This window comes from Anguilla rostrata, chromosome 13 (assembly GCF_018555375.3).
Source record: "Anguilla rostrata isolate EN2019 chromosome 13, ASM1855537v3, whole genome shotgun sequence".
Classification (NCBI taxonomy): Eukaryota; Metazoa; Chordata; class Actinopteri; order Anguilliformes; family Anguillidae; genus Anguilla; species Anguilla rostrata.
The window spans coordinates 40,537,076-40,564,776 of NC_057945.1; the positions used below are offsets into that span (position 1 = coordinate 40,537,076).

The following is a 27,701-nucleotide window of genomic DNA, read 5'->3' on the forward strand; positions in this document are numbered from 1 at the left end:
GTCTCTGCTCCCGTTCTGATGGTCTCTCTGCTCGTGTGTGGGACAGTCTATTGCTCGGTGCTGACGGTCTCTGCTCCCGTGTGCTGGAGACGGTCTCTCTCTGCTCCTGTGTGCTGGAGACGGTCTCTCTCTGCTCCGTGCTGGACGGTTCTCTGTCTGTTGCGGAGACGGTCTCTCTCTGCTCCTGTGTGATGGAGACGGTCTCTCTCTGCTCCTGTGTGCTGGAGACGGTCTCTCTGCTCCCGTGTTCTGGGGACGGTCTCTCTCTGCTCCCGTGTGCTGGAGACGGTCTCTCTGCTCCCGTGTGCTGGAGATGGTCTCTCTGCTCCTGTGTGCTGGAGACGGTCTCTCTGCTCCTGTGTGCTGGAGACGGTCTCTCTGCTCCTGTGTGGTGGAGACGGTCTCTCTGCTCCCGTGTGCTGGAGACGGTCTCTCTCTGCTCCTGTGTGCTGGAGACGGTCTCTCTCTGCTCCCGTGTGGTGGAGACGGTCTCTCTGCTCCTGTGTGCTGGAGACGGTCTCTCTGCTCCCGTGTGCTGGAGACGGTCTCTCTCTGCTCCTGTGTGATGGAGACGGTCTCTCTGCTCCCGTGTGCTGGAGACGGTCTCTCTGCTCCCGTGTGCTGGAGACGGTCTCTCTCTGCTCCTGTGTGATGGAGACGGTCTCTCTCTGCTCCGTGTGCTGGAGACGGTCTCTCTGCTCCCGTGTGCTGGAGACGGTCTCTCTGCTCCTGTGTGGAGACGGTCTCTCTCTGCTCCGTGTGGTGGAGAGTTCTGTCCGGTGGGTCTCTCTGCTCCTGTGTGCTGGAGACGTCTCTCTGCTCCTGTGTGTGGAGACGGTCTCTCTCTGCTCCTGTGTGCTGGAGACGGTCTCTCTGCTCCTGTGTGCTGGAGACGGTCTCTCTGCTCCTGTCCTGCTCTGTGTGTGGAGACGGTCTCTCTGCTCCCTGTGTGGTGGAGACGGTCTCTCTGCTCCGTGTGCTGGAGACGGTCTCTCTGCTCCTGTGTGGTGGAGACGGTCTCTCTGCTCCCGTGTGCTGGAGACGGTCTCTCTGCTCCCGTGTGCTGGGGACGGTCTCTCTGCTCCCGTGTGCTGGAGACGGTCTCTCTGCTCCTGTGTGCTGGAGACGGTCTCTCTGCTCCTGTGTGCTGGAGACGGTCTCTCTCTGCTCCTGTGTGCTGGAGACGGTCTCTCGATGTATAATTAATGGCCCCGCTGTTTGCCATGACTGGTGCTGCAGCGGGCTGTAATAATGCGTGCTTGGTCCCATCCTCCCTGTTCATAACTACTGTGGGTGTGATGCTGAATAGTGTTCATGATATCATTTCCATGCAGCGCAAGAATTCTGTTAAAAAATGACTTTACTGAAATTTTTCTTTACTCTCTGTCCTCAGTCGAGACATATTTAATGTTGTTAATTCATCTTATCTGTCAGTTATTCATTTTGCACCTTGATGTCTTGATGACTTAATATGAAAGCCTTGGTGTATTAAATTGGCACATTAATAATTGTAAGAATGCAGGGTAATGAAGGTGAGAATAAAATAACGGGGGCTGGGCGGGGGGGGGGGTGGCAGTTGTTGAACCTTTCTCCATTAGAGGTATTGCTGGGCTTTTTGTTGTAAACTTGCCACATAACCATTATATGAAATATTACAATAACATAATATCTTTGGGCAAAGGCAGCCGTTGTAGCAGTTGTTGCAGTTTTACCATGCGTATCTGACCAATAACCGAGATATGCTTTCAGATCTGCTTCTAGTCAAACAAAAATACGAAAATTAAACTCCGTGTTTGAGTGTATAATGCTGTCAGGAATGGCAAACCAGCGGACGAGCTCATGTCTGGATGATCTATGCGTGCTCACCACGTACAAACCGCACGTTGTCTTTTTAAATCTTTACAAAACTAAGCCCTCCTGGTCTTTGGCCACGATGATTGACAGAGCTCCTCGGAGAACGGAGCGGAGAAAAACTGACAAGAGATGAGATGGAGTATTATTCCTGACCGGGGCGGTAATAACAGCGGCCCTGAGCAGAACCTGTTTGCGTTTCGTATTTATGAATCTACATGCAGGAGAGCTCAGGCCATAACCGAATCTCAGAAAATGAATTTGTGCCGCTTTTCCTGTCTGGAAAATATGACTGAAAAACAGATTTAAAAAAAACGAATAATATTTGAATGATGTTTCAAACAGTGTTTGCAAGGAGGGGAACAAAAACAACAACAGAAAAACCAGTTTGTCCTCAAATATTTTGATCTCAGGACCAGGGAACGTTCAAACAGCCAATAATATTTGAACACCGCGTTCAGATTTTTGAGTGATTATACGGTGCCCCGCTTGCTCACGGGGTGCTAACCTGGCTTGAGTGGCAGTCGAGCCAAAGTGCTCTTTGGACTCAGTTAACTCTGTGATTAACTGTGTGCTAATTTATGGACGTAGTTCAGTCTCCGCCATAACTCTATAGGAGGAGGCCAGCGGGAATAAACAATCCGAAGTGTGTGTTTGGCTTTGCGAGCCGTTTCATTACATTACATGACATTAATTTAGCAGACGCTCTTGTCCAGACTTGTAAATATTGGAGAAACATGAGCACATCCACCTGAGTAATATGCAAAATTGTGCCAGAACTGGCTGAATAAATAAAAAACAAAAAACCCAGGCCTGCAACTAAAGACATGGAAACATCAGTAAATCACTAGTGCAAGTTTTATCATGCTACCCAATAACCAAAGTGCAAATTCTGAGACTACATCCATCAGGAGCCCCAAGAAGATCTTGTTATGGATGATATATTCATATATATTCACATATTGCATATATTCAGCTGTTCTGCCCACATAATATGTGCAGATATGTCTTAATTAATGACAGGGGGCAGCGGTGACAATGACAACATCATCGACAAACGGAAAGCAGTCATGATGAGCGAAGCAGCCCGCGGTGCCTCCCGGGGGCGTATGGGATGTAAGGCCGCGGGGGGGTGCGGTGACAAATGCGTCGCTCGAAACGTTTAATTGTGTTCTGGAAGCGGCGTGCGGACGCCATTACACGGTGTTCCATCACGGCTGATTCGAGCTGCCGAGGCTGATGCCTGTTCTCCTCACATCTGCCAAGAAGCGGGGCTCTGTGACTCTGCCGAACGGTGACTCACGGATACGGAAGGCGTGCGATCCTGCAGGGATGTGGGAGAGCGATCCTGAATACGGATGGGGGAATGCTTATGGACAGGATACCCGGTGCATAAAGACCTTACATCGTAGACTGGAAACGCACCAGCGTGAGTTTTAATGGACGGTCCCTTCTCAGAACAGTCCACTGAGTGAATTTACCCTAAGAGAGAACTTGCCTTCAAATGTAATTATGCGTGTTCAGTTGGATTCCGGATGGGTGATTGGCTTGGCCTTTCTAGAATATTCCATTTTTTTGGCCCTGGCCTGGAAATTCTCCTTGATTGCTTTAGCCGTGCTGGAGTACAAAACAAAGACAATATATATATATATACTGTATACTGTATGTATTACATTACATTACATTACAGGCATTTAGCAGATGCTCTTATCCAGAGCGACGTACAACAAGTGCATTAGTTCAAGGTGCAGAGGTGTAAAAGAAACACACTAGAGTGAAGTAAAGATCGTAGTGCCAGAAGTGACCACATAGATCAGGACTCCAACCCCGTAGAGTAACCTGTTCAGCAAACAAACAATCCTGCCAAGTACAAACTAGCACTGAAATCACATGTGTATATATATATTGAGGGATAGAGAAAGAGATAGGAAGATTTACACTGTTCCAATTAAACGGTTAATGCGATATTAAGTATTCATTAGGGGTGTCCTGGTAAATCGATGTGTCTATCTGTGTTAATCTTTCCTCCTCTTTTCCTGTCAACAGCTTTCCCTCCCTCCCTCCCTCCCTCCTACTCACTCACCCCCTCAACCCCCCACAAGCTCTCTTGTTGCTTCCGTCTCAGTTCAATTTCCTTTCCTACTTTAACATATTAACCGAACATTACAACGGTTTTTGAAAGCGGGGGTTCAGCTTGAGTTCACAAATAATAGTTTCCTTTTGAAAAAAAAACCATAGAAACTCTTTCTTCCCATCTCTCTCTCTCTCTGTGTCTTGCACACATAGATGCGCACTTTGGCTGCACATCAGTGGAAGACAAAGGGCTGTGGATGAGTTGTGCTGTCAGTTATAATTAAAGACAAAGCGGCAGCCTTTTTATCAGACTGCGCTGCAATTACAGCACTGATTGGGCGCGGGCAGTGTGGAATTATTCATGATGGGGTCAGGACGTGAAGTCTGATTGGCTCGGGCAGTGTGGAATTATTCATGATGGGGTCAGGACGTGAAGTCTGATTGGCTCGGGCAGTGTGGAATTATTCATGATGGGGTCAGGACGTGCAGTCTGATTGGCTCGGGCAGTGTGGAATTATTCATGATGGGGTCAGGACGTGAAGTCTGATTGGCTCGGGCGGTGTGGAATTATTCATGATGGGGTCAGGACGTGAAGTCTGATTGGCTCAGGCGGTGTGGTATTATTCATGATGGGGTCAGGACGTGAAGTCTGATTGGCTCAGGCGGTGTGGTATTATTCATGATGGGGGGGGTCAGGACGTGCAGTCTGATTGGCTCGGGCGGTGTGGTATTATTCATGATGGGGTCAGGACGTGCAGTGAGCTCCTGCAGTTGTGCTGGAATAGCACTTGTTGGTGAACAAAATGGACCACGTACAGCGAGAACCTGTTCCTTCATCAAAACCTGAACATTTAGCTTTGACTCGGTGGTTATTTTCTTTGGTAAGGAGCCCCTGTGTTAAGCCACAGGCGAAATTCAACTGTCCGTCTCTTTTCCTTCAGTAATGCTCAAATTCCTGGGACAAATAGTCAGTCAATTTCAGTGCTCCTGCAAGAGACTTTTCATGCGGTGCATTAACAGAAATGTGGGTCTGAGTGTGTCCTGAATATAATTTTTTGGCCCCTTTGCATATAAAGAAATAACTTTGCTTTTAATGTTTAAAATATATTTGATGAGGTCATACTGTGCTTTAACTGGCTCCAGAGTACCACTCAGTACCTAGCTGTGTGTTATTTTTAACTAGACACCCAACTTTACCTTCTCTGTTGTGCAAATTAGGGAACACCTTGAATAAGAATTAATGTTTTGTAATACTGTGACTAAATGTAACTAATCTTGGGAAGAGTTTGATTGAATCTGTAAAACTTGATATTTTGTTAGAAACATGAGTAAAATGTTCAGTGTTCAGGCAACTCTAACAAAATACTTGCATACGAGTCCAATAGGGACCATTTGTACTCTAAGAGTTGATTTAACACTGAATATTTTGCTGTGTAATATTGTTCAATAATGCAGGAATCCTGGTGTGTTTCAACCCCAGACTGAATATCCAGTGGTTTCAAATGTTATCCATTTGTGTATAAATATTTCATAAGGGGTAAAAAAAAAAAAAAAAGTTCAGTGATTACAGCACACAAACGACCCTCTAAATCAATTTAACAGTTTGTGATTTAATAAAGGATTATGGTGATTAATCGCTTGTCACTCGATCCGTAGCTGCTGTTCCTGTTTATGTGCAGAAATGAGAAAGCCATATGCTGAATAATCCCTCGTAGTTATATGAGTGAAACTTCGTCTGCTGTGGGAAACTGAGCTTATGTGCGTCGACCATTTCCCCCATTTGACACTTAGCTTTGAAAAATAAAAATGTATGGTGGTGGGCAAATGAAAGTGTGCAGATATTCAGTGTGAAATTAAGAAAATAGTGAGTGGGGAAAGTAAAATGGGGGTCATGTGCAGGGGGCCGTCGTGCAGAGGTGACGTCACGGCTGGTCTCTCTGTATTTGTGTACGATCGACACCCATTTTCCCCACCGCTTCTGCCTCTGTCTTATTTTATAATCGACTTTGATTGTCAAACTCCTGCTCTTTAAAAAAGGTCATATAGCAGAGACCGTTGTCCGGACTTGGATTAGCAAAAGCTTAGCAAATGGGAGAATGAATGAGGGCCACAGAAAGGGGGGGGGGGGGGGGGTCTTGGTTGGGAGTACCCACTTTCACTATTTTTACCCCCCATGTTTGGCACCCCACGCAGATGGTTTTGCCCCCCCCCATATGGATGGAAACCTATATGGCCAGTGCCTGCTAGCGATGCAAGAACAGATAGATGTAGACTTAAGCGAACATCAACAAACAGGATGACGCACGGAACATTAGGCAGCTGCTGGCTGGATAGCTACCTGGTGAGCTGCTGCTACAGTGCCCATCTTTCCAGGAAGTGCCGACCCCACAAGAGAAAACAAGAACAAATATTACAGTGTTTCTCAGAAACGTGAAAGGGTTCAAGGCAGCTTCTCACAAGCCGGGGTTTGTGGGACTGCTTTGACTCGCCGTCGTACGTATTCATAAAGCCGTATGTATTCATGAAGCACCAGCACGCCCGCCGACTGTGTTAGGAAGGCGACCGCGACTCAAATCAGATCCAGATTTTTCTCTAAAAAGAGAAAAGTGAAAGATGGCGGTAAAGACTGGCCATCGAGGTCAGGTGACCGGCGCACGAATGCCACCCCCCCCCCCCCTTGCCCCCACCGGCAGGTTTCACTGTAAACGATCTCCGGCGGATTGATGCGGTAAAAACGCTCGGACGAGAACCGACGGCTCGAGGTAACTCAGCCGCCATCTTTGTTTATTAAATAAAGTCTGCTGCTGCTTCTGGGGCCACGCGAAGCAGAACAAACAAGCTAAATCCGGTCCTGTCCTTTCCCGCGATTCCTGTCGCGGTGCGTTTGCCGAGGGAAGCGTGCTAACTCGCGCAGCCGCCCGCCTACCCGCTTGGCTGCTGATTCGAGGAGACACTTTATTGTTCTCACGGGAAAGCTTGACTCGCTGTTTCAAACTTCTTCACTCCGTCCCCCCCCCCCCCCCCGCTCTCAGCGGGGGCCCATACAGCTGTTAAGCATCTAAAGTGGCCCTTCTCCGGTCCCCCGGACCAGTGCTACCCGTCAGAGGGGAAGCATGAACCAATGAGGAGCCTTTCCACCGAATCAAAGTCAGACAAGAGAAATTAAAACCGGACTGGCTCATCAGAGCATGCTGTGTTCTGTGGGGCGGGGGGGGTCATTCGATCAGAGCATGCTGTGTGTGTGGGGCGGGGGGTCATTCGATCAGAGCATGCTGTGCTTGGGCGCGAGGGCATTAGATCAGAGCATGTGTGTGTGGGGCGGGGGTCACTTCGTACCCCTACCCCCTTAATTAAGGGACAGATGACTTGCATATCGCGCAGGCATAACTAGCCATTATTGCGGCAGATTGTGCTGATGGCTGGAGAGACACTGCGCCTGTTTCTGTGTTTAACCCAGCTGTTTAACCCAGCCGTTTAACCCAGCCGTTTAACCCAGCCGTTTAACCCAGCCGTTTAACCCAGCTGTTTAACCCAGCCGTTTAACCCAGCCGTTTAACCCAGCTGTTTAACCCAGCCGTTTAACCCAGCCGCTTAACCCAGCTGTTTAACCCAGCCGTTTAACCCAGCCGTTTAACCCAGCCGTTTAACCCAGCCGTTTAACCCAGCCTCTGGAGCGGCCGCTGTTGGGGTCAAGCCAGACTACTTCAGCCTCTCTTTAAACCGTTTCACACCCGTGCTGGAAGGTTAAGTTCCGTGTCGTGCCATCATGTCGGTGTGCACAGACGCGTGTTCGTACAGCGCTGTATTAGTACAGCGGTTGGGTTTCGTGTGCAGTTTTCTGACCAGTCTTGCTCTCTATTGCTCTCTGTGTTATGCTCTTTTCACACAATGCCCTCTTACCCCTGTATATTCCCCAGAGATTTGGACCGTACCACTCATGTGTCTTGAGGGATATTGAAATACAAAAAAGCAAACTGAAAGACACAAAGCACTCCTCCTTATAGGCTCGCATTTTGATGTAGATAAAAATATAATATTCTCATAAATGAACGCGGTGGGGTGATTTTTATTGTTTATCGACTAGTTGATATGCAGCAAACGAAACTCGTCCCATAATTAAATCGAAAGTCATGGATGCATGAATGAACAAACTAAAGGGTGTTAATCCTGATGTAGGAAAGCATGTAATGTATTGATTTAATCTGCAAGGGTGAGAAACATTAATGCATCACTGGCTTGTTTCCTAAAGAACGTTATCTGATCTTGTCCAAATAAAAAGCATCCAGAAAAGGAAAGAAGACAAGTAAAAGAGAGAGAGTCTTTTGAACGTTTCATCCGTTAATATCATTGTGAGGTATAATATCACGCTTCCCCAGTATTCCTGATGGACTCTGCAGCCTCTTGGCAAATTCAGTTTTTAGAAATAAATAATAATTTATGCAGATTGCCCAAGGCTCCTAAATGCGCTTCATATTCTAAATGAGTGCTTCATATTCTCTTATGAAGTTATTGTTCCTTATTCATCCTGACTGTCAGTGCAGAGAGATCAGCAGGAGAGAGGAGCGTTTGCGTTTGGAGGCACGGAACTGTTCTTCTGAGAATTCGATAAGTTACGCTCCTCTGTCCCCGGAGACAAACGCACGCGTGCTCCTCCCGCTGGGCGAACGGAAGGAGGTGAACGGTCGTGCGCGGGGGGGGGGGGGGGGGGTCAGATCGCCAGTCAGGCATTCCCAGAAGGGAACGCTGCACGCGTGCCCTGATGAGCGGTAGCACGCTAGGGATAGCGGAGGGGATCTGGGGGGCAGGTGTCACAAGGAGACCAGCGCTCCTGGGGGACCTTCTCTCACCTGCTCACGCTGAAGCTTCCGTCACCTTCCGTCTCAAACTGAAGTGAATCATAATGTGCATTTGAAGAGAGCAATTTTTGAAGAGAATTTCTGCAGTGATTTTTTTCAGATCAAACATAGAATAGTAGGTGGGGAGGGGAGGAGGGGGGGGTAATAGGATTGTGAAAATACTAAACTTCCTCTAAAAAGGCAAATAAGTTACATTGTATGATGGAGGTGACATTGTTTTTTTTTTTTTTTTTTTTTTTTTTTTTAAATCAATAATTATTGTTTATGATGATTCTGACCACTGCGCTTTTGCCTGCTGGTGTGACAGATATGTGATGCACTTAAAAGCAAAGACTGTCACACCATTACCGTGGATATAACAGCCGGCCTTCCTGAAGCACTGTGTGCACTTTACTTCACCACACGGCATGCGTTTCTGAGAAATGACATCACAAAATGACATACGGTTCCGTAAACAGAGTGCTATGTATTACATTGTGTTGTATAATGAGTTTAAACATATATATATATATATATGTATATATATATATGGCACTGAAATCGTGTAGGGAGGGGCTGAAGTATCAACCTTGGTTTATTATTGGTTGTAATCAGCACCAAAGGGCTTGCCATTACTAGTCATTAGTCTATTGTAATGACTAAACCCAGCCTACAAAATGGATCTATTTTGTCCATTTTATTTGGTCATGATCAAAGGATTTTGTTTGTTGATGAGCTGTAATTGTTTCATATAAGGACTGCTCTGTTCCCTGTGGAGTGCAGAATTTGCGTATTAATTTCTGTTTGACCAAAGAGCATGATCAAAGGCTGATGTGGAAGAACAATGTGTGTGTGTGTGTGAGTGTGAGCATGTGTGTGAGTGTGTGTGTGTGTGTGTGTGTGTGGTGTGTGTGTGTGTGCGTGTGTGTGTGTGAGTGTGAGCATGTGTGTGTGCGTGTGCGTGCTGAGCGTGTGTGTGTGTGTGAGTGTGTGTGTGTGTGTGCGTGTAAGCGTGAGCATGAGCGTGTGTGTGTGTGTGAGTGTGTGTGTGTGTGTGTGTGTGCATGTGAGCATGCGTGTGTGCCTGTGTGTGTGTGTGTGCATGTGAGCATGCGTGTGTGCCTGTGTGCATGCGTGTGTGCACATGTGTACCTGTGTGCATGCGTGTGTTTGTGCATGCGTGTGTGTGTGTGTGTGTGTGTGTGTGTGTGTGTGTCTTTCCATCAGACCCTGCATGACTGCCATAGTTTGGCAACACACTGATTTCATTGTTTTTTTCTGTGATGTCGTACTGAAGTTCATAACACTTAAACATTCATCACTGGGATTTGAAATTTTGCCGATGGGTACCGTCACACCTGTAGCTAACTTCTGTTACTCATCTGTAGTGATCTTTAAGAAAGTATTTCTCTACAGTTTCAGGGGCAGTAGGTTACTCTACAGCACTGTACATTGACACTTTCTCTTTTTATGTCTTTAGGAACCTTTTAGACAGAGACACCTTCTCCAAATCAGACCCATGTAAGTATTGCTCAATTAAATGTAGCTTTTAAAATTTTTTTTTTTTTTTTTACATTGTTTTAGTATTTCCTTTCCTGTAATGATCATTCTTTCTGACCTTTTCCCAACTTGTATGAATGTCACTGTGGTCAGGTCTAAAGCACAACCACAGAAGCAGCCATTTTATTTCCTTATTTAACTTTATCTGCAGCTCCTTATAGCATATATAGATTATATATTTATATGGGGTCCTTTGAAGACCAAACCACAGGCAGGATTAAATCAGATGAAGCGATTGGCTGAATTTAAGGGTCCAATCAAACTGGAACAGGAATTTCCGGATTTAGCTGGCACCGCATCACAAAGTCCGTTTTTCTCGGCTCGGTGAGATGTGAGGTGGCATTCCGGGATCCAGTCACTGAAGATTAATTTACAATGAGCGACGGGCCATGTGAATGGAGCCCGAATGGCTAGGCCGTGGCACAGCTACCTGCTTTTCTGTTCTAAAGGGCCTTTTAGTTTGCACATTTTGAGCATGGCTCCGGCTCAGTATTTACATTGCAGTAGCGCGGTGTCATAGGAAGATGTCACCCCAGATTGTCACACAACATCAACATGATGTTGCATGTTGTCTTGGTCATTTAATTAAAAAATATGAATGAATGAATCAAATCATAAAAAAAAATTAACAGTCTTAAAAAAATGTTGAAGCCAAAATATGAAAATAATTTTCCAGTGCATGTATAATAGCATGATATTGTAAGCTATTGCTTTTCTATTATATTACAGAAAAAATGTGTTAAATTGCACTGGCGTTCTAGTGTAAGATCGATGAGTTGTACAGCCAGTTTTGCATTAATTCTGCACACAGTGATGAGGGAAACCAATATTTCCAAAGCACATAAGCCACGGGGATTTGCTCTTGCATTGCGAGCAGCGTCGTTGTCAGGTCCCCATAGGCAGTGGATTAGCGTAGTCACCTGACCAATCATACAATTAGTGATTAATTATGACCTCATAAAAGCAATTTGTTTTCCTGATACAGGGAGAGGAAGGAAAGAAAACACAGACAGAGCCTCACGCAAAACAAAACTAAACCGCAAAAACAAAAAAACAAAACTACACCGCATTTCAGTGACCGAATGTGCCAGTATCCACCATCTACCCACGTTCCAATTTTTCCACACACATGCACATGCATTCACACAGACACACACACACACACACACACACGTGCTCACACACACACACACACACACGCTCACGCAAAACAACAATAGATCGACATTTACAAAAAAACTGTAAATGTACGGAGACCAACAATGAGGGGAGTCATCTGTCAGCCAGCGATAGAGAGTCTGATGCAGCTGCCACCAGCTCAAAATGTGCATTAAAAAAAGCTCAAATTAAAATTATATGCATATCATATTTTTCACATGATTACAAAAAAGTGTTTACAAATTTTATGGGAAGTACCATATGCGGTTTTTAATGTTTTTGTTATGATGCATCCATCAGTTTTATTTAAGCATATGGCCTTTTGTGATTGTGCCTGACTGAACTCTGCTCTTATCCTCTAATGCTCCTGTGTGTCTCCAGTGTGTGTCCTCTACACCCAGGGAGTGGAAACCAAACAGTGGAGAGAGGTAAGAGGGAGCACACGCACGCACACGCTCACACACGCTCACACACGCTCACACACACTCACACGCACACACATGCACACACATTCACACTCAGACACATGCTTGCGCACACGCACACGCACACTCTCTCACACACACAAGATAAATGAGCACTCATGCATGCATGCACACTCACGCACACACACATGCACACTCACACGCACACAGATACACATACGCATACACACACTCTCTCTCTCTCATATACACACACACTCACACTCCCTCCACACACAAGATCAATGAGCACGCATGCATGCATTTACACTCACTCGCGCACACACACACATACACTCACACACACGCTCACACACACACACACACACACACACACACACACACACACACACACTCACACGCACACTCACGCTCACACACTCACACACACACACACACACACACGCACGCTCACGCTCACGCACACACACACACACACAGCTCACACGCACACACACACACACACACACACACACACACACACATATGAACTGCCTTATGTGATATATCTGGGCTGGTAATTCGTCATGCAGCTTCCCATGTGAGAAAGATAATTTCATGTCCTTCGGGCAGTAAGGTTTTAACTCTTGGATCCGCTGTAACGTGTGGCAGCTGTCGCTTGCAGGAGATGATGGCACCAGTGATTCCCCGTCTGAATGTGTTCTCTGCTTGAATAGCCCTCTTGGAGAGGAAAAAAGAACAACATTAAAATCCATGGGCTTTCAAATTTGGCGATACATAACATTTTTCATGAGATAAAATAATCAGATGATCACACACTCTGAATTTGGACACCGTTAAATCATCTCTCTGTACTACATGTCCTTGCGTTTGGCTTCTGAAAGGCACAGACTATGCCAGTGGGAAAAATAAAATTACAAAATAAAAAACCTGAAACGCGCCGTTCCCTCAACAGAAAAATGAATTTGTGTAATTGTTTCTTGTTTTTCAACCGACATGATGAGTTTGGCATTTGCAGAAATGCAGTGAAAGTGTGAAAATACATTTTAAAAAAGTGCACTTAAATTGGTTATCCAAAATAATAAAAAACTAACAAATGGCAAGAACAGGATGCTCGTTGCTTTCGGTGATAGACTATCTTTGTGTCAGACGGTGATAGACTATCTTTGTGTCAGACGGTGGTAGACTATCTTTGCGTCAGATGGAATAGAATAGAATAGAATAGAATTTCTTTATTGTCATTGTACTGGTGTGTACAACGAAATTCAGGCACACTGCCTAAGCGGAGCTCAAATATACAAGATAAAACAAGGTAATATGGTGATAGGCTATCTTTGTGTCAGATGGTGATAGACTATCTTTGCATCAGACGGTGATAGACTATCTTTGCGTCGGATGGTGATAGACTATCTTTGCGTCAGATGGTGATAGACTATCTTTGTATCGGATGGTGATAGACTATCTTTGTGTCGGACGGTGACAGACTATCTTTGTGTCAGATGGTGATAGACTATCTTTGTGTCGGATGGTGATAGACTATCTTTGTGTCAGATGGTGATAGACTATCTTTGTGTCAGACGGTGGTAGACTATCTTTGCGTCAGATGGAATAGAATAGAATAGAATAGAATTTCTTTATTGTCATCGTACTGGTGTGTACAATGAAATTCAGGCGCACTGCCTGAGCGGAGTTCAAAAATACAAGATAAAACAAGGTAATATGGTGATAGGCTATCTTTGTGTCAGATGGTGATAGACTATCTTTGCATCAGATGGTGATAGGCTATCTTTGCATCAGACGGTGATAGACTATCTTTGTGTCGGATGGTGATAGACTATCTTTGTGTCGGATGCTGATAGACTATCTTTGTGTCAGATGGTGGTGGACTATCTTTGTGTCGGACGGTGACAGACTATCTTTGTGTCAGATGGTGATAGACTATCTTTGTGTCAGATGGTGATAGACTATCTTTGTGTCAGATGGTGGTGGACTATCTTTGTGTCAGATGGTGATAGACTATCTTTGTGTCAGATGGTGGTGGACTATCTTTGTGTCGGACGGTGATAGACTGTCTTTGTGTCGAGCAGCCATGCGGCATCCACGCACCGTGCTCTCATTAAACCTGTGTTTGTGTTTCACACGGGCTAAGTTGGGTTTTTTATGCCTCCACAGTGTTGTGTGTGTGCCGGTGGGAACTGATAAATACAGCCGGAGAGAAAGCTACGCTGGCGGCGGCTAGATAAAGCTTCCAACAGCTCTCTCGCTCTCCCTCTCAAATCCCTTTTTTTGTCCATTCTTTAAGAGATAAGGTCAGAGCATTTTGTTTTCCTCAAGGTGCCAAAAAAACCCCTGTAATCCAATTAGCTTCCTGCTGTGCCTATTGACTGAAGTGGAGGGGAGATGCCTTTAGGCTGGAGGCTGGAGAAGGTGTTCCTGTCCCTTCCTCCTGTCCATCATATTCCTCACACACTTTTGTACTTCATCCTGAAAAGACCATTGAGTATTGAGCTGCAAAGCCTTTTGTTTTCCTCAGGTTGCCAAGCAGGACTTACCCACCCAGTAGCTGTATAAATCATGTAGTGGATGAAATGCAATTCATTATTAGTTATGTCTCAAATGGGTAAGAGCAATACCAACTCTTCCCCACTCATGTTATCTGAGCCACCCACAGGCAAACCTGGATCAAATACGTATTTGTTTTGGATTCAGACACACTTCTATGCTTTACTGATCTTGTCTGGTGTATTTCATTTGGTGAACCAATGAAATACTCTCAAAAAGTGCAAACACCACCTTCTGGTCATATTGACAGGCTCAGTTACACCAGTCAAGATCAATAGAGCACAGAAAAGTCCCAAACAAATACGTATTTTACCCAGGTCTGCCCACAGTATATACTGATGGCATTCCGAGCGGACGGTGTCTAACTGAAGTACGCTTAGCTCAGTCTCATCGAAAACGTTTTCAGTGTTTAGCGCCATTAGTTATGTGGCTCTTTCTTCACACCATTGTTGCCATCCCTTAGAGGAAGGCGCTGCTGAACTTCAGCCTCGCTATTGGACATTTGCCAGATGACATCACATGTTAATTTGCATATATCCACCGCTTGCTCTGTTTCCCGCTGCTAATGAGATAAATCCGTATGTCACTCAGACCTATTTTAGACAAAACTATTTGCAGATGAACACAAACAATGTCAAAGGCATAGACATGAAAAAGACAGTCATCCACAGCAGCTTAGTGTTGGAAACACACTGCCGTCACTGAGCATAAGCCAGACTGGCTCTGGCTCCAGCCCTACCACACAAATCCCTCTTTTTTTATATGTGGCTGTGCAAAGCTGGATTCTGTGTGTTTACAGGCAGGTAGAAGGAACAGAAATCCATGTATGTGAGGAGCGAGAGCCTGCAGTCATTGTAGGTATTTCTGGAAATGCTGAAGAGTGCCGTGAACGTGGGGTATGACATACCTGCCACGCCAAACAAGATCTGAATTAATCTGGAATGATTTTATTTCAACCGGTGCCATTCAGTGACCCGAGCAGGCGCCTGCCGTCTCTGGCCAAGCGGCAAATTCAATTTATCATTTGTGAAATATAATTTTTTTTTCTCCCCTTATCAGTACAATGGTAGTGTTGGAGATGAGCCTGGGTTTTTTCATGATTGTGTGTACGGGTCCCAGACTTTGCTGTATTAGATGAGCGACGCTATTGGCCCATGGGACAGCGGAAATGGCGGTAACACGCGGTGGCAGCGTTCATGTTGACGTCGTACAGTAACGGACAGCCCCCCCCCCGCGTAACAGAGCAGACAGCGACAGCATTTGCGCTGACAGCTCTGTCTTTGAATGTGGCCATCCTGACAGCACACACAGGACTGGGGGCTTCATCGTGTATGGTCAAGAAAAGGTTCTGCCCTGAATTCAGTCCGGAAATCTCAGTTCACTCCAGCCCATTGTACTAAAAAAAAACATTTAAACTTAAGTTGTTATATTTTCCTGATTGCGTCAGAATGACACACGTCATTGTGACGGGAAAACAGATTCCCGTGCGCAGCGCGATGCGGCCCGGGCTGGTTCCATTCTAGAACCCTCGAGCTAAGAACATTCTACATTCTATCATCGAGACATTCTTCGCCTTAAATGACTCTCCCAAAACGCACCGGCGGCACGATCGCTGTGCCCTCTCGCGCTTGACACCTCTCAGACGCCGGAGCTGGAACGGACGTCATTACACATTTTAACGGTCGTTTCTCCAGAGCGAAATTGGACTTGGACATTTTTCGGACGTGAATAAATGTGGATTAATGATAATGATGTACAATTTTAAGATGCGCTGGGAGCCGTTAAGTCTCCGTGCGTTTAGTGTCTCCTTGGCGATCGCGGCGGTGTGTGTTCATGGCTTGGGAGAGCCATTGACTTGTTAATGACGGCAGCCTTACTGAGCACTGTGATATCAGTGCTGCTAATGCTACGGATGCTCTCTGAGACATAACAATCAAAAAGTAAAAAAAAAAAAAAAAAAATGTATTTGCCATTTCTTAATTCTTTCTTGCTGTAATTGGCCTTTATGTTCTATTGCTGACAAAGGAGTCCCTTTCCATTAATGCATGAGGCCTCTGGAGTATCGGGCCACCCTGTCCCAGACGTGTGGGTATGAGGGAGATGGGAACGGGAAGGAAAGAGAGAGCGGAGGAAAAATGAGAATTTGTGGTGTGAAAGAGAGCGGGAGACGACTGGGAAATGGAGAAAGAAGAGAGAGAAAGAGAGATAGAAGAAGAAGGAGGAGCCACGGGGACAGGGGGGAAGTGGAAATGTGATCTTAGCACTAAAAGCCAAAAATTGATTTTGGCTGGGACAAAAAAAAATGTCTTGGATTCACAATTGCTTTCTCCACCCACTTTGGTTCTCCTGCTCTTTGCTGCAAATTAGAACTGAGTTTTCTGGTGACCTGTTTGGTCAAATGAAGGTAAAAAAAGGAACGAAAAAGCACTGGAAGAGGATATGTTATGAGAAGATATTTCCTGGTCTAGGTTTACTTTCAGAGAAATCTTCAGACCAGGAGGCCACAGTGAATGTTCACTGGACGGGTCTACTACCTGCAGAAGAACCCCTAAATGTATGCATTTTCATCTGCGCTAATATCCCAGTACTCTAGATACATGCATGAAATATCAGATTATGACTTAATCATTCATGCTTAATAAAGGGTTTATAACTACATTATACTTCCTTAAAATATATTGTTGTTTTATCATTCAATCCATATGCTATTTAAAGATGTTAAGGTTTCACACACAAAGATACAAAGATATACAAAGCATATTTAAACATTTTGTACAGTATTTTCAATCTGTCCTCACTAACCTCACTAAATTTAGCAATACATTTATTAGTATTAATTTGTTTTGAATGAATGAACAAAACTAAAATATCAAAGCATTTCAAACCTCCCATTTTTTTACACATGGAAGTGTGGTAACAGGACTGCACTATGACGATGAGATTATTTGCTGAGACTTCTGAGAGAACATCGCTTAAATAAAACACAGGGCTCTATTTTCTGATTGGCGCGTGTAGAGCTGCGAGCTTTTCGCTCTGCCAGAGCGGTTTTTCTCCTGGTGAAGAAGATCAAATACAAAATACATTTTACAGTTGAAACTGGCTCTGAAAAGCAACATCATAAGAAAGATAAAAAAATTTTTAAGAGAACTAAACTTATTAACTAATTTAGGCCAGTACTCTATGTTCATTAGTTCATTAGTTATCTCTCCCAAGCTAATTTAACATCATGGGGTGGTGCTCAATATCAAAGAAACCGATAAACATCCGGCCATGTTGTTGTTTTGTGTATCATTAGGTGGCCTAAAAATAAAGTTCATATGTGGGTCACGCTGTCTGCTGAGAGACAAAACAATAACCAAGGAGAAAATCACCTGCAGCATCCGCCTGTGGGAACAGCTACTGCCCTCACCTGCAGCATCCGCCTATGGGAACAGCTACTGCCCTCACCTGCAGCATCCTCCTATGGGAACAGCTACTGCCCTCACCTGCGGCATCCGCTATGGGAACAGCTACTGCCCTCACCTGCAGCATCCGCCTATGGGAACAGCTACTGCCCTCACCTGCAGCATCCGCCTATGGGAACAGCTACTGCCCTCACCTGCAGCATCCTCCTATGGGAACAGCTACTGCCCTCACCTGCAGCATCCTCCTATGGGAACAGCTACTGCCCTCACCTGCAGCATCCGCCTATGGGAACAGCTACTGCCCTCACCTGCAGCATCTGCCTGTGGGAACAGCTACTGCCCTCACCTGCAGCATCTGCCTATGGGAACAGCTACTGCCCTCACCTGCAGCATCCACCTATGGGAACAGCTACTGCCCTCACCTGCAGCATCCGCCTATGGGAACAGCTACTGCCCTCACCTGCAGCATCCGCCTATGGGAACAGCTACTGCCCTCACCTGCAGCATCCTCCTATGGGAACAGCTACTGCCCTCACCTGCAGCATCCGCCTATGGGAACAGCTACTGCCCTCACCTGCAGCATCCGCTATGGGAACAGCTACTGCCCTCACCTGCAGCATCCTCCTATGGGAACAGCTACTGCCCTCACCTGCAGCATCCGCCTATGGGAACAGCTACTGCCCTCACCTGCAGCATCTGCCTATGCGAACAGCTACTGCCCTCACCTGCAGCATCTGCCTATGGGAACAGCTACTGCCCTCACCTGCAGCATCCGCCTATGGGAACAGCTACTGCCCTCACCTGCAGCATCCGCCTGTGGGAACAGCTACTGCCCTCACCTGCAGCATCCGCTATGGGAACAGCTACTGCCCTCACCTGCAGCATCCGCCTATGGGAACAGCTACTGCCCTCACCTGCAGCATCCGCCTGTGGGAACAGCTACTGCCCTCACCTGCAGCATCCGCCTGTGGGAACAGCTACTGCCCTCACCTGCAGCATCCGCCTGTGGGAACAGCTACTGCCCTCACCTACAGCATCCGCCTATGGGAACAGCTACTGCCCTCACCTACAGCATCCGCCTATGGGAACAGCTACTGCCCTCACCTGCAGCATCCGCCTATGCGAACAGCTACTGCCCTCACCTGCAGCATCCACCTGTGGGAACAGCTACTGCCCTCACCTGCAGAATCCGCCTATGGGAACAGCTACTGCCCTCACCTGCAGCATCCGCCTATGGGAACAGCTACTGCCCTCACCTGCAGCATCCGCCTATGGGAACAGCTACTGCCCTCACCTGCAGCATCCGCCTATGGGAACAGCTACTGCCCTCACCTGCAGCATCCGCCTATGGGAACAGTTACTGCCCTCACCTGCAGCATCCTCCTATGGGAACAGCTACTGCCCTCACCTGCAGCATCCGCCTGTGGGAACAGCTACTGCCCTCACCTGCAGCATCCGCCTGTGGGAACAGCTACTGCCCTCACCTGCAGCATCCGCCTATGGGAACAGCTACTGCCCTCACCTGCAGCATCCGCCTATGGGAACAGCTACTGCCCTCACCTGCAGCATCCGCCTGTGGGAACAGCTACTGCCCTCACCTGCAGCATCCGCCTATGGGAACAGCTACTGCCCTCACCTACAGCATCCGCCTATGGGAACAGCTACTGCCCTCACCTGCAGCATCCGCCTATGGGAACAGCTACTGCCCTCGCCTGCAGCATCCTCCTGTGGGAACAGCTACTGCCCTCACCTGCAGCATCCTCCTATGGGAACAGCTACTGCCCTCACCTACAGCATCCGCCTATGGGAACAGCTACTGCCCTCACCTACAGCATCCGCCTATGGGAACAGCTACTGCCCTCACCTGCAGCATCCGCCTATGCGAACAGCTACTGCCCTCACCTGCAGCATCCACCTGTGGGAACAGCTACTGCCCTCACCTGCAGAATCCGCCTATGGGAACAGCTACTGCCCTCCATGTCCCCAAAGGCTAATGCTTTTTCCCCCGCTAAAGGAAATCACTCATTTAAGGTTAAGTGCCAGTGTTGTGAATTAATGGAATCATGCTTTATATATATATATATATATATATATATATATATATTTTTTTTTTTTTTTTGAGTGATAGTTCATAGAGAGCCATTTTGCTGCTGTGAACGGGATCACTGGCATTGCCGTGATCTTCCCTGGTTTTATTTTGTTTCATAAAATGATAAAAAGATATTGTTGTCATCATTTCTTAGTTATTGCATGTTTTAAATATTTGTCTACATGTTTAATGGGAAATTAAAACTGGCCCATAATAAAAGTGTAGGCAATGATTTATTGAAATTCTGACTGAATAAAATGAATAATGAATAAAAAACTCATTCAAATTCAGTTTTTGAAAAAAGTTACAGCCCACCACTCGCAGAGAACACCTTTGTAGAAGCATCTGATTAGTATACTTTTATCCATGTCTTCTATTGCAAGTGGTAGACCTCGGAAATAGGCAGTGCACCATGCACAAAATTCACGGCTCTTAAAGAGAATGAAAAAGAGGTCATTTGATTGGCTATGAATGCATTGAGCTGCAGCACATTCACTGATAATATAGTCATCATAGTCCAGCCCATTTTCTGTCTGTGCCGTGCACATTCAGCTGTGTGCTCCTCACCTCTGGTCTCAACGACACCACCGTTCACCAGCCAAGCCCAGTGCTCCCCCACGCCTCCTCACCATTGCCTGCATCATGTGGTACTGATTCTGGAAAACAGAGCTTTTAATTTCAGCCTTTCAGAATCTGAGTCGATGGTAAATATTCAACATAACCTAAAATGACTGTAGAAAGTAAATTGCAGGTTTGTTTTTCTCTGTATGATTCTGAACTCTGGGATGAAATATGCATACTTCACAGTGCATGAAATATAAAGCGCTTGAGTTACTGGCTAAGAAATTCAAACCTCACAGATATGTTCATGCTAATTAGCGATTATTCACCGAGCTTTCATGCAAGTTGACTCTGTATCTATCTTTTTGGGTGCTCATTGGTAATTGGCTTACTAATTTTGCAAGGATTTTGTTACTTTCAGTGACTGTTGAGTTGCTTCGCCTGTCTGATTTGTTTCGCTTGGCTGTGGGAGCTTTGAGATGAATTATTAAGCACAAGTGAGTTTGTAGACTCAACATTATTGAAAGCTTTGTTGTATTTGCTGAGGTTTTGGAGCAAGAGCTCTTGATTGTCCTGTTTATGTACTTGATGGGTTTGTTTTCACTTGCAGCTTCAGATGGAGAAGCAGGTTTAAAGTGGTGTTTAATTCATCCTTTGAAAAATGAGTGGTGAATTTTAATTGAGCTGAAAATAGAATATTATAGAGATCTGAGGAGTTGTCTTACTGTGAGAATGGTTTGAGTTTGTGATGAAACAATATCCAAGGTAGGTTTTTTGAGACCTTTGATTAAAAAGGTAAAATAATTCAGCACCTTTTCCATCTGCAGCACTTCCTCCCAGTTGTATATATATATATATATATATATATATATATATATATATACTTCTGCTAAGAGCCCAGAGTTTCTTTCATTTGCAGGGGGTGGAACTGTTGCAAGCAGAGGAGTGCAGTGTGAAATAATTTCTCCAGTTAAAATATGAAAAAACCTACAATCTGGAAGAGGTATATATATATATATATGTATACATATATATGTATATATATATATATATATATATGTATATATATATTGTAGTTCAGGGCAAACCTTGCAATAATAAACCTTGCACAGGGGTGAAATTTTATAATTTTGTTTTTACGTATTAATTTGCATTCTTAACCCTCCTGTTCTGTTCATTTTTTAGGTACAGCAAAAATGTTCCCGGGTCAATCCCCATACAGGGGGGGTTTGCAAATACATGAAATGAACATTAATGATACATTAAAATGTTGATTACACTAATTAAGGCCAGTAGAAGAAGTTTCATACTGAAAAAATAATTTTAAGTATTTTTCCTAGATTTTCAAACTTTAAAAAGGGTCAATTTGACCCGCAACATAACAGGAGGGTTAAGCATGCAGGAAATTAATGGATTATTAACACAAAACACAAAGAACAGTATAAAATAACTAAAGTGCTCCTGAGCAAGTGTCAGTAGAGATGGTGCAGCAGAGGTGGATATGGAACTAAATTCTAGAGGGAAAAGGAGGTTATTTTTGGCTTTGCCACTTTTCTGAGCTCAAATATATCCGCAGTGGAGCATTAATAACGGCTTCTATAGGGAATAAATGTGGAGTGACTGACTGCAGAATTACAGACTGTTAAACAAAAATCATGTCACTTAAAGGGGTGTAATTATACGTGGAGTCACACGTGTCCCCTGTTCAGGGGGTTCGATACACCGCTGAGCCTCCTGCAGTCACTGTTAGGAGAGAGAGGTTTTGAAATATGATATCTCAGATTTAGAGAGTCTTTGCTATATGTTTGTATATGAAATATGATATCTCAGATTTAGAGAGTCTTTGCTATATGTTTGTATATGAAATATGACATCTCAGATTTAGAGAGTCTTTGCTATATGTTTGTATATGAAATATGATATCTCAGATTTAGAGCGTCTTTAATGCATGTCTGTGTATATACATGTGAATTTTTCACACACTGAATAAAGGAGGCTATATAAAATAAACAAAACTGATAATGACCTAGGTTATATGATCCAAACAAAAGGAAAGTATTATTTTGATAGCAGTGCTGAGTCATCCTCTATCATGTTTCATGAGATATATAGTGAACATATAGGGGGGTGGGGGCAGGGAATCAGTTAACCATTTGGTTGATTTTGAGGTGCCCCTGGGATCATTGTCTTGGAGAAGGATCTATTAGCAATCAATACTGGTGGTTTTTGGCCAGAATGTCTTGGTAATTGCCAGAGATTCCTGAATCCAATGACCTTAATGTTATCTCTAGTTTCTTTCTCTATCTCTCTTTCTCTCTCTCCCTGTGTCTCTCTCTTGCTCTCACTCTCGCTCTCTCCTTCCCTCCCCCTCCCTCCCTTCGCCAACTCCCCGGTCACTGTGTATTTACTTAATTTTCTTCTACCCAGTTTTTCCCCCTACAGTGATCACATTGGATTACAGCACACCACAATGTCACACTCTCCTAAACACTGAGCTTTACAACATCCTCATCCCACACACAACTCTCATTTAGCTGTAGACTCTCTGTATAATCCCTGCTGCCAATAAGCCACGTCATCCAAGGCCAACAACTTCCTCTCTCTTTCTCTTCTTTTTTTAAATGAATCAAGTGAACACACATTCCTGTTCCTCTCCGACACACACTAAAGTTTCTTCTATTTAAAAACGCATACCTCCCTCTAGACCTCTGGCTCCTGTGGCTTAAATCTACTTCTGTCATCCTCTGGTAACGTCCAACCCAATCCTCCTGTCCTAAATGTTTGCAACCGGAATCTTACTTGTTGTTCTCCAAAGACCTTAGGCCTCAGGGATCTTAACATCCGCAGCCCACGGCCCAAACTGGACCGGGCTTTGGTTCTGGCAGACCGCTCCGCCCTGCTGTGCGGGCCATTGCAGGGACGTGGCTTAGAAGGTCTACCCCTGACAGAGAGGTTCTGATTCCTGGCTGTAGCACACTTTGCACCCACTGGCCCACCAGTGGTGGTGTAGCTGTGTACATTAGAGAAAGCATCCTGTGCTGCCGGATACTCGCCAAATCCAAGCCCAAGCAGTTAGAACTTCTCACTATCAGACTGATTCTTTCTCTTGTAATAACTCTATTCATATTGCTTATTGGTATCCCCCCCCCCCCCCCAACCGTTTCTGGAATTACATGAACTCATCTTAGTGAATGCCCCTTACTTACTTACTTACTTACTTACTCAAAATCTGAATTAAATCTTTTAGGTTAGCCTACCTCAACTGGAGTTTCTCAAAATCTCAAGAATGTATTCTCTCCCAGTTAGATGCTCTAAATCTCACCAAAATCACCAACAACCCCACTCGGGTAGATGTTGAATGTTTTATTCCTTTATTACTTGAAGACAGAACGGCATACTTATTGGGGGTCAGAGGTCATGTTTCTTTTCATTTTAAGTTCAATGAAATCTGTGACATTTAATTTAAATCATTGCTTGAAAATCTTTATGTCTGTATAGTTAATGATTCTTAAAAATCTCCTGCCTGCAGTGGCTTCCATGCAAGACACAAACCACTAGCTTCACCAAGTAAAAATTTATACATTGCTACACTGCAAGGTAAAAATCACTAATTAGCCGCAAACACAGGATGGCCAGGGTACAGTTTGCTAAGAAGCACCTGAAAGAGCCTGCAGAGTTATGGATAGAGGTCTTTTAGACCAATGGGATCAAGATACACCTGTATCAGAGTGATGGCCAGGGCAATAATCACCATAATGTAACGTGACATATTTATACATATGTGTGATGCTTGTGTGACCAAGGGTATTTTTCTGGGCTGATATCTCTGCTATGCTATTTATTTTCAGTCTTGTGTCTCATTTTCTCGATTCTGACTTTGTTTCTCTGGTTTGATCCTCGTTAGTTTAAAGCTCCTTCCGACTGCTGTTAAATTAAGAAGATTTAAAAAGCCGGCCTCTCTCCGTTTGTCTCCCGTCTCTTTTCGATTTAGTTTGGAAGGACAGAGGTGATCGACAACACGCTGAACCCAGACTTTGTCAGGAAGTACATCCTGGACTACTTCTTTGAGGAGAAGCAGAACCTTCGCTTTGACTTGTGAGTTGGCCCTTTTGACTCCGTCTCCCAGAATGCATCACTCTTGTGGATATGCCATTCTTGCCATTCTCACCCTACATCTACATCTTTCTCTACGACTTTAACTCTTTCTTTTCCACAGTGATTCCAGTCTTTATCTTTTCGTTACCCCTCTCTCTGTACTTTATTTCTGACATTACTGTTAGTCATCTGCATTTTGATCTGAATTTTGCCCGGTTTTGAGCTGTTTTTGTTTGTGTCGATCTCCTTCCTCTCTTCTGTAACATGGAGAGCTGGGGCATTGCCATAATTTGAAAGTTGTTTTTTGCTGTTGAAGCAGATGTGCCTTTTTCCTCCTCAGTGTGTGGCCATTGAAGCGACGTCTGTTGAAAAGTCTCAGAATAGACTCTCTGATTCTTCTCATCTCTCAGACACAACCTTCTGTTTTTTTTTTTTTTAGCAGACTTTTCCAATTGCCAGGAAGGAAACTTTTCGTTAGCAAATAGGCACTTTTTTGTGTGTCTATTGTGTAAGTTTGCATCTACATCTCAGACAGACAGGCAGACAGACAGACAGACAGACAGACATACAGACAGGCAGGCAGGCAGGCAGACAGACAGACAGACAGATAGACAGACAGGCAGGCAGACAGACAGATGGGCAGACAGACAGACAGACAGACAGACAGACAGACAGACAAACAGGCAGGCAGGCAGGCAGACAGACAGACAGACATACATACAGACATACAGACAGACAGACAGGCAGGCAGGCAGACAGACAGACAGACAGACAGGCATGCAAACATTTCTGTGTAGTGTGTTAGTGTAGTGTTCAAACAGTGTCTATCTGCAGTGTAATTACTTTGGTAAAAAACATATGGACTCATGCAGTGTGCTGAAAAATCTTTACAAAGACAGAGGACCATCTGGCTAATCTCTGTAAATTCTGTTTATCAAAAATCACAATAAAACAATGAGATGTAACGCCCTAATAACCCTTCCGGCTTGAGCTCCCTTCTGCTTCTTCACAAACAAGTTCTCCTGCTGCTTGCTCAAGCTTGCTATGGTACTATATCTCCTACCAAGTTCCTTGTTTAAATAAGATAACTCTCTCTCTCTCTAACACACACACACACACACACACAAGCTTTTCCTCCTTTAATTGCAAACCAAGCCTTGCACGGTCACGGTTCTGAGTTTATCCAGTTTTAATTACCCAATCTTATAATCACACTTTAAGCCAGCCCGCGAGCCCTTGAAATGGGGTGGGGGGCGGGGGGGTGAAGATCAAGATTCTTAAGATATCTTCGGGCTGCTACTGGCTTTGAGATTCTCCTGTCTGATTTTACTTCACAGATACGATGTTGATTCCAAAAGCCCCGACCTGTCCAAACATGTAAGTAGGGGAAGAAATGTCCTCTACAGTGAAGTCTTCAGTGTTGCCTTAACTCCAAAAAAGCACATTTTACTCTGATAAAGTGCTTTTTTTCCTGCTGGGGACACTTTAACATTAACACTGAACATTTTACTGGAGAATTAAAAAGGCCTGCTGCATCCCCCTCTTAATGGAAGCTTTTATGTTCAGATGCATGCTACTGCTTCGTGCAAATCATTCCCATTGACCTCACCAGGATTCCCAACAAAATCCATCCTGCAATTATCCCTGGGAAATAAATGCGCTTTATTTCCACACATTGTAATCTCCATACATTAAAATTAGTGGTATTTCATATGGCAATGTGTGCCTGTTTTATTATTAATATTCTTAATAATAATACAAATAAAATATTTGTTTATTTGGTATTTTATTTGTACTGTGAATTGACTTAGTAGATTTTATCATTTAGAATGTGTAATCATAAGGCATATGTTCACTTAATATCTCATATTTAGATTAGAGGTTGTGGTAAAAATCCATATATTATAATCATTAAAAGCTTTTTGAGCCCATGCTATCATGTTAAATGCCTTGTTTTATGAGGTGAAACGTCAGATAATCAGAGATTGTAACTCAGCAGTGTTACATTTGAAACTGTTTTATAAAGTGTTACGAACACGATCTGGATACAAAAAGCTTTGATAAAGACATCCATCCAAACAAGACTTCTGACATATATTTGGATTCACCTGACGGCTTGATTATTTCCATATATGCATGTCATACCTGTGTGTCTTTGTTTATAATTTATGGCTTTTAATTTAGAATCTTTTGAATGGCTCACGTTTATGGCTTTTAATTTAGAATATTTTTGAATTGCTCATGTTTATGGCTTTTAATTTAGAATCTTTTTAATTGCTCCTGGTGCTGTACGACCTTGCATGCGTCCGTTTATTCCTTGACTACGAAAGGTTCCTCCCTCTCTCTCTCTCTCTCTCTCTCTCTCTCTGTTGGGTTGTTGGGTCGTTGGGTCGTCGGGCCGTTGTTGGGTTATTTTTGTCTTGTGCTTCCTGTCTCTTGACTTGTTCTGTTGTGTTGACTCTGCCGCCTGTGCTCCCCCCCGGAAGCCCCCCGACCAGAACGTACGTTTCCCGCTTCGGTGAATTTACTCCACGCACACAGAGCTTCTGCTGCTGTCTTTCACTCTGATGACCTCACATCCCCTCCCTCCCTTAACCCCCCCTCTCAACCCCCCCCCCCCCCCCCCATCTCCAACAGGACTTCCTGGGCCAGATGTTCTGCACCTTGGGAGAGATCGTGGGCTCCCCTGCCAGTCGTCTGGAGAAGCCACTTGGGTGAGTAAGATGTGTGGATGATCTCAAGGTGCTTCAGTGAGGTTCGTGGATCAGTGTTTTGCAGTGTAATTATGTTTATGACTAAGGTGCTCAGGAGTCATGATCAGTGTTTTGCAGTGTAATTATGTTTATGATCTCAAGGTGCTTCAGTGAGGTTCATGGATCAGTGTTTTTGCAGTGTAATTATGTTTATGATCTCAAGGTGCTCCAGTGAGGTTCATAGATCAGTGTTTTTGCAGTGTAATGTTTATGATCTCAAGCCTTTTTGACTCACAGGCTGTGATCTGAAATCCTAAGGATGGCACCACTGCGTTGGGCGGTTCTTCTTCTGTTCTTGTGAATAAGCGAGGAAACGGTGCGATACGTTGCCCTGG

General features: G+C 44.7%; 1 protein-coding gene across 3 annotated transcripts in view; it reads left to right on the top strand.

The window, feature by feature from the left end:
• The window catches only part of LOC135238016 (copine-5), a 139,735-nt gene that overhangs the window by 20,481 nt on the left and 91,553 nt on the right, over nt 1–27,701 (top strand). For 2 of the 3 annotated variants that reach the window (XM_064305644.1, XM_064305643.1), the window contains 6 exons: nt 10,240–10,280; nt 11,859–11,905; nt 24,510–24,613; nt 25,951–25,990; nt 27,100–27,114; nt 27,251–27,327. In XM_064305644.1, the coding sequence (XP_064161714.1) occupies nt 10,240–10,280; nt 11,859–11,905; nt 24,510–24,613; nt 25,951–25,990; nt 27,100–27,114; nt 27,251–27,327 (324 nt within the window). The remainder of the gene's footprint in view (nt 1–10,239; nt 10,281–11,858; nt 11,906–24,509; nt 24,614–25,950; nt 25,991–27,099; nt 27,115–27,250; nt 27,328–27,701) is intronic. The other variant, XM_064305645.1, reaches the window with a different exon arrangement.